We start from the raw sequence: 8,378 nt of genomic DNA on the forward strand, positions 1-8,378 counted from the left end.
ATTTGATAAACATTTGCCCGACCTTTTGTTAAGTCACAATTGGACACTGCATAATTCCCGACACGGTGAAGCCATAACAACAGTCACTGCAATAGCAGTTATTCCATTTTACGACTTCCGAAAATATAACTGTTATAGCAGTCATCAACGAATCACAACTTAAAAGATTATGACTGATATAGCAGTGAATGTCCGTCAACGTGTTAATCGGTTCGATCTGAACGACCGATACGGAACCGATAAGGTGTGATATGTTAAGAATTATTTGGCGGGCAAAAGGGAGCGTGGGGATACGCTTCCTTTTAATAATCTCTAACATATCACACATATCGGTTCCGTATCGGTCGTTCAGATCGAACCGATTAATTGTATTTAACTATTTAATATTGTTTAAAATGTATGTAATAAATTCTTTATCATGTTATTAATATTACTTGTCTCTGTTGCTCGCCGCCTGTTGTGGGCTGTGCATGGAAACGTGATCCGGTCGTCAAAGCTTTGTTGCCACGTTGGGTCAAACTCGAGATGTTTTGCTGACGCATTGTGACCTCCCCCCCCCCTTATATTTTGTAAGCACGTTTCTAATCTGTAATAAATGATTATACTATTGTTGTTATATGGACATTGTTGTTTTGTTGTTAAGTCATTCGAGGCAATTGCTTGTTAAAAGCGATTTAAAAATGTTTTTTCATCTCTACATGTTTAAGCAGACTGAAAATATCTCGATTAATTTTGGTTTTAGAGTAAAAGCACCTATTATAAAATTGAAAGAAAATAATTTTTTGGAGGGCAAGACGGTACGCTTTTTTCATTATTCCAAGTATAACGCTCAATACATAGTTTAAAAATAACGACTATTTTAACATTTTTAAATGACTGTAACTTTTCAAAAAAATCATTTTTTTAAAAAAACGCACCGTCTTGCCCTCAGGAATTTTGTCTTCTTTTAATTTTATAATGGACGCTTTTACTCTAAAACTAAAACTAAGCGAGTTATTTTCAGTCTGCTTAAACATGTTTTTACCACTGAAAATCACCGGTGCGACGCCCTCTTAAGGAAAAATCATAATATAAGAATACAACTTTAAACTTTAATAGAATATTAATTATCGTCTTTATTGCAACCATACAACTATTAAATTTAATCATTGTTCGAATGAAAATGTAGGTTTTTATATTTTATACCTGCTACAGAATATATATGTGATCGCACAAGACGTTAGCAAGTTATCACGTCTACAATTAAAAACAAAGTACATTTTAATGTAAATCATTTTTTGTTTTATAATATAAATCAATATGGAAATTTATGTTTATTCACAAAACATATGAACAATTCATTACTAAGTATTTACCACGCATTGTATCGTCAGAGACTCTTTCTTTGGTTGCTGAAAATAAAACTGAAACATTTTATACTTAATCAATATCGATACAACTATGTTGAAGTAATTCCATAACTTGCTAAAAGAATTTATTACCCGGTAGTCCTAGCATAATAGTCATTTCCACTGAAAAAAACATAAAATAAATGTATTATATTTAAACACATAAATATGAATATTTTATGAATTCTGAGCAAAATATGTTTGAATATAATTTTATGTCATATATTTTCATCTACTAGCATGATATATCATTATTATTCATTTATTTGCTATTAGTATAATCATAATTACCCATCATATATCCTTTAAGAATAATGTCTTTAATGATTGCCGGCACATCAGCTAGAATAAACAAATAATGAGTTTTGCTATAAACAAAGATAGAAAATACTTAAGCAATACTTTTGAAACAAATCCTGGACTTAAATCACAGTTTAATAATTTTTTTAGCATTTGTTTAAGTTCTTTTAAAGGAATTTTACTGATTATATGATAGAATTAACACACAATAAATGTTTAGCAACAAGAGAATTGTGCCCTTCTTGATTACCTATTTATGTTCTTTAAATCTAGTGGCTACCATTTTACCTAACATTCCTTAACTTATGTTAACAGTGAATTATAAGTGAGTTCTAATTAAATTATGGAAACTGCGCCTTTGAGTATAATTATAAATTTACTAATTTAAATAATTTAAGTATCAACGTTAGGTTTACAACTCTGGTAGCTTCACAGTTTACATAAACAAAGCATAATATATCGAAAACATTATATATCATTATTTAAATATATTTTACCTTCTACAAGCTTTATATGTTCGTCTGTAAAAAGTTATATACATAAAGCATGACTTAAACAATTACTTTTTATTGAAAAAATAGTTTACTCACTTGTCAGGATAACTTGCTTTACATATTCATCTGGAAAAAAAGTGTTGAGTTTTTTTTTTATAAATTTCTATAATCGCGTTAAGTACTTAAAAATATGAAATAATCACCTAATTCAGCTACCAAAACATTTACCAAGGCAAACGGTATTAAAATACATAAAAGTTTCATTGTTATCTGCAAAAATGTTAATTATTAAATCATTTTAGGTTAGACTAAGTAATCATTTAATTATCAGCTTCAATGCAGAGCTTAGATGCTACGACAATATTGTATTTTTATTTCACATGTATTATGTGACCGGATCCACGCAATTCGTAAAACCACTGACTTATTTACCCTTTGTGAAGAAGAGAAAAAGCTCTAAAAATGTAGAAATTTTTTTGATTTTCATTTAGAAGACCAACATTTTGATAACTTAATAAAGTGTATAACAAATGTACTTACTGTCTTAGAAGTTTGTTAATGAGTATACAACAAGTTAAACTATTGAAATACAAGAACTGTTTTTGAAATGTTTTTCTTGCGACTTTACAATGGGATTTTATGTCGATGGAAACAGTAAATCTTAATATAGTTTATTGAGTGCCTATGTGAATTTGTTTGCATAGCTGATTAAAAAAAAATTGTAATTATATTTACATTACCGTGACGCAAGCTCAGTCTATTTCATTCTTAGTGTAAGGTATTAACATCACTCGTAAAACAAATGTTTGCTTAGGTAATATTTTAACCAATGTAATAAATTTATTTTGCTTTTTTCTTGTCTAAGATTTTAACTTAAGGCTAGATTTTTTTCCGATGATATTTAAAACGTTTCTTACCTTGTAGACTGAAACTTATTCATAATATATAATAACTAATAATGGGAATTTACAGCTTGAGAGGTACTTGTTCTTATAAATGTTATTTATAAACAATAAATAACATTTTGTTATTTTAATATATATAGCCTAAATAATATCAGTTTTACGCTTATACTTTTAACGCACAATTGTCATCCTAATGACATGACAAATAGCAACCCTTCAATGCGAATCAGTGGTTAGTACTTTTCAAACCGACACAGTCTAAACTAAGCACACTAAAAACCAACACAGTAAGAAAGTTTGTTTGTTGTAAGCAACAAAGTGTATTTTTTACGTGAATTCCTTATTATTTTCCCATAAATTAATTATCCAGTTCTTTTTTGTCTACGAACACACTTAGACCATCATTCATTAATCCGAGAACCATATATTGTGTTACACTTATTAACATTTGTCTTGCTAGTTGATCTGCTCCGTAGGTATTTATAAACTGTTGTGCATTTACAACGTCAATATGATATAATTGATGTAATTTGCTTGTGTCATCTATGCACAAATATGAAAAAATATTTTAAAAACAGTTATAATAATGTATAATTTATAATTAAACTGTGCCACGAAATAAAACTCGCTAAGATCAGTGCCATATTTTAGATTTTAGGGTAATTTCATTTAAAGATATACATCAAACATGAATGAAATGTGTATTAAATATTCGTTCTTATTTACTTATTTCACTAAGATCAGTCTCGTAATTATATTAAACATAAATAAATCAGGAAAAACCCTCCGATTTTCATTAATCCACGTAGAATTTTAATACAGTAATTTCAAACAGGCTTGGCCTGTTCATCAATCAATTTACAGTCAACCACAAGTGTCGGTTTTAGATATTAAAATCCCACAAAAAAAAAATCATTAATATTATTCTGTAGAATGTATAATAAAATACCAAAAAAACATTTTGAAAGAATAATTGAGTTTTGCCACTGCCAGCGCTTCGAGATGCTCTGGTATCAACGTTTCCGGGAGCTCGTGCGGCAGGTTGTTGGTTTCACCACAATCAAGTAAAAAACTAAAAAGTAAAACATAAATAATTTTTATATTTAAACACATGTATCTTTAAAGGCTGTGTGGAGAAAAATGAGTAAGCTCGGTTACTTGAATTATGCAAACCATAATGAGAATGCTTTAAAAACAGTTAAACTTCTTTTATGTCTTCCCCTGCTTCTGGCCCGCAACATTGAAAGAGGATTTGCTCTTATAAAAGCATTCGTTCACCACCGTGGAGTGCACCTTGAACGTCTACTTCTATATTACCAAAGGTATTTCATTGTTTCAGATCAAATATCGCCATTAAGAAAAGCCTTTTTGTTAAACTGCAATAAAAAGATTTATTGAAATCAGATGTGTTTTAATGACATTATAATTATGCTGAAATAAATAAATAATAACTACAATACCTGGTTAAGACTTGAATCCAAAAATTATGTTTCACATGTTATTTAGGTACCTGATAAGGTCTGTTGGACCAGAGGTTGTTTCGGTAAATGGATTGCCAAGAAAGACCAACAACCCAGAGAGCAATTAATTCTTTACAGAACTTTTTAAAAACGTTTTAAATATAAAGTGCGTCTTCTCCAAATGTTTTACAATCATTGTCCTTAAATTATTTAACTTTTCAATAACATTCCTTCAAACTTATTTGGCCACAAAAATAAGGCTCAGATAATATTATTTTTAAACGTTTCTCCAATGTAACCGTTATAACATTTTTACAATGTTATCTCAGTACATTTTAGGAATATTGTTTATATGAAGCTATTAAAACATTAGACCTTCAAAGTTCTTATAAGGTTTTAAAACAAGATAGAAGTAAAATAATACATTTTTTTTAAATCTTCAGTAAAATAATTCTCATCACCATAAAATCTATATAGGTATTATATAGTAACGCTGTGGGCAATTTTATTTTAAAAATGTAATTACACACTGTAAAAAAAAAACAACATGAATCAAGTTAAAACTATATAATTTTGTATTTTATATTATAAATATAAGCATATAAAGATTTTACAATATTTTTTATTGTTAATCAGCAACACTTTTTAAAACATTTAAAAAATTTAAGTCAATATTTAAAAACATAACATATAATAAAAAATACTTTTAATTATAAAAAAAAGCGTATTTAAAGAGAAATATCATTGATAAATAATCAATGATAATTAATCAATGATACAAAAAAAGGCAATAAAAAATACTACTGAATAAATAGTTTCAACATAATACTGCAATGATATATGATGTTATGATGTATTATTTTTATTTTTGCCTTTTTCTTTTCGAAATTTTGCATGGTCAAACCAAACTTTTAACGGAGCATTTATATTCTGATCCGGTACACTGGCATATTGTATATTTCTCTTAATAGCATCTGTAACATAGTGTCAAAATTATAAATCAATATATAATAAATTACTACACATTAAATACACATATATATATAGCTATAACAATTTTTTGAGGTTTGATTAAAACGTATTTGTATGCGTGCTCAGTTGAAAAATTATCAAAAATAAATTACTACCCTTCTTCTCCTTTAAATAATTGAGAGGGAAAATTCGTAACAACAATTAATAGGAAAATTAGGCAACAATTATTATAGTGTCAAAAAGTCTGCAAAAATTAAATATTGTAAACAATAAAATTGCAAGAAATTAGCTGGGGGTTGTAGGTAATCTGAAATAGGCTATTTTTTTTTTTTTTTATTAAGTTGGATACTTAGAATATTTAGTTGGTTAAAGGATTTACCTAATTAATAATTAGACAAATAAATATAAAAGTTATAATTTAAAATTATGTTTGAATTATAGTTATATTTAACTACATCCTTACCAATAAGGACACGATATATTTTCAGACTTGAAAAACTCAAATTGTGTTTAAATCCAGTTAAGGAGTAATTAAGTAAAATGGAATCATCACACAAACGTCCAATGATTCGTCTCACACTGGTATTTACACTTGTACTGTCAACCAACAATGATAATTTAAACACCTGAAATAAAAACAATACTATTAATACTAAAACGAGTTTTGAAAGCTTTACAAGTATATTGTGTAAATTTAAATACCCAAGTATAATCGCAGTAACATGGTCAAATTACTATTCATTTTAGTATCTATTCATAATAATATATATTTAAATAAATATAACAACTTATATTTTATGTGTTGTGCTCAAATAAATAATGGCAATTTTATGTTTTATGCCTAAGAGTTTTTAAAACAAGTGAATAGATACTTTTACAAATAAATGTACCTACAAACTAACATCATCAAATAATTTCTTTACACACATATTACCTAAGTAATAATAATTTAAAATTAATTACCAATTCATTTCTATAACGGGCACTTTCTTGTATTTTATTTTCAATAATCTTAAGGTCCTCATCATTTTGTACAGGGAATACATTCATGTCAACTAAATCTTGATTAGTAGTTGTTAGCATGTCATTTTTATTGGTATAATGAGCAATTAAAGCTTGTACATTTTTATTTGTATCATTCACAATATGCATAATTGCACCAATATCATATTTAACATGGGTCATAGATGAAAATACAAATTTTTGAAATTGTAAAAATTGAAACAGAAATAATATTATTTCATCATTATTATAATTTATTAATATTATAATCAATAAAACAATGATTAGTTTATTTAAATGATTTTTTAGTATAGTTTTTCATTAATTAACAAAAAAAAGTCATTATTAGTAGTAAAATGTATAATATATTACCATGAGAAGATTTAAACACACTTTCCGTAGTTGTTTGGTTTGGTATGGTTGTTGGCTTTGGTTTTATTATATGTACAGATTCTAAAAAAAAATTATTTTCATATACATCATTACAATTAGAAATTAATACAATTTGTAATGCAATTTTTGACATGGATCTCTTTTGGCATATTTATCATCATCCATGTTTAATACTCTTTTAGTACTGTCTATTGGAACACTTTGAATACTCCATTTGCCTGGAGATTTGAAAGGACTCTGGAGGTTAAGTTCTAATTCTGTTTTTTCTTTTTCGTTAATGTTATTAATTTTCCATTTTTGAGTTGTTGGTGTGAGCCCTGCATTTTGTATTTTTGTCTCAATAATATTTGGTGAAATAGATTTATCATCACTATCTATAAAATATGATAAAATATTATACAGTCATGCCTATATATAATTACTTATGTAACAACACAACAAAATAAATTGTACATAACTATGCTTAATATGATTTAACTATAATTTAGTATTTTATTTTATAAATAAAATGAACCTCCAAAAATGGGGTGTACATTATTTTAGTTGTTCTCACCATTTTTAAAAAATATTTAGGATCTCATTATAATATGCTACACATTATATTTAAAACTTTAAATATTGCCTAGTATGCAATAATTTATTCATTTTAGAATTAAATAATATCATATACCTTTATCATTTAAGATAATTTGTCCCCATGTTGGATCAGAGTGTGTGTTATCACTACTAAAATCACTTAAAGAATTGTGTTCTGAACCATCAGAATCTACAGCTGTGACCTTTTTTGAATTTATTTCAGAAGTTCCTGGAAAAATTTAGAGTTGTAAATATCATGTTGTCGCATTTGATAATAATAACATGAATGCAAAATCAAAATATATAATGTCGCTTACCAGAAAACACTCTTTTATGCAAAATAAAAAATTCAGATTATTATAGGCTCCTCTAAATTTATAAAAAAAACATTGTAATGTATACAATTTTCTATAAGCTATTATTTATTATATTAGTATGGAGCTAAAGAAAAAGAAAATATACATAATTTCATAAATGAAGTCACAATGTATACATTGGCATTTAAAGTGTTGACAACTATATGGGTACAAGCTAACAGTGTAATTGGGTAAAGTGTAGAAAAGATAAATAATTTTTTGTTTTTATGGGTTTTTTTTACTGGAAATTGATGAATTAAAAATAGGTTACATGTTTTCATCGTAAACGACAAATGTATAGATCAGCCAAATAATTAACTATTCAAATATTAGATAAAAAAGCAGTAAAACTTAAAATTTGTACTTATATATTACGTTTAACAATTTTTAACAAACCTTTAGAGCAAAAGTCTTTGTATAGAACAGGGCCTTTAGCAGGAAATTCTGTAATAAATTTTCTCTTTTTAAATTTTTTTATATCACCCTCAGTGGACGACAAATCCGCTTTTGGAAGCTTTCCTCTGGCCTCACA

At 27.0% G+C, this 8,378-nt stretch overlaps 1 protein-coding gene across 1 annotated transcript; it reads right to left on the reverse strand.

Moving 5' to 3' along the window:
* Positions 1-5,393: 5,393 nt before the first annotated feature.
* LOC126834995 (uncharacterized) lies at positions 5,394-8,127 on the reverse strand. The gene is made up of 8 exons (XM_050567260.1): positions 8,118-8,127; positions 7,808-7,816; positions 7,585-7,719; positions 7,089-7,288; positions 6,894-6,948; positions 6,483-6,730; positions 5,983-6,145; positions 5,394-5,521 (listed from the first exon to the last, which is right to left on the reverse strand). Exons 1-8 carry the CDS (start codon positions 8,125-8,127, stop codon positions 5,394-5,396), a joined length of 948 nt encoding a protein of 315 aa, XP_050423217.1.
* Between the last annotated feature and the right edge of the window lie 251 nt (positions 8,128-8,378).

The sequence above is a fragment of the Adelges cooleyi genome, unplaced genomic scaffold, assembly GCF_023614345.1.
Source record: "Adelges cooleyi isolate 19-005CV unplaced genomic scaffold, UGA_ACOO_1.1 ACOO_flye_CR_arks_rails_tigmint_CR_PRNA_21, whole genome shotgun sequence".
In the NCBI taxonomy this organism is placed as follows: Eukaryota; Metazoa; Arthropoda; class Insecta; order Hemiptera; family Adelgidae; genus Adelges; species Adelges cooleyi.

Excerpts from the sequence above, each read along its gene's own strand:
- LOC126834995 (XM_050567260.1), bottom strand. Across the intron at positions 6,949-7,088 it reads CAATAGACAGTACTAAAAGA|CCAACAACCATACCAAACCA; the intron begins GTATTAAACATG and ends ATAAAACCAAAG. Across the intron at positions 6,731-6,893 it reads TGTGTTTAAATCTTCTCATG|AATTTCAAAAATTTGTATTT; the intron begins GTAATATATTAT and ends TTCAATTTTTAC.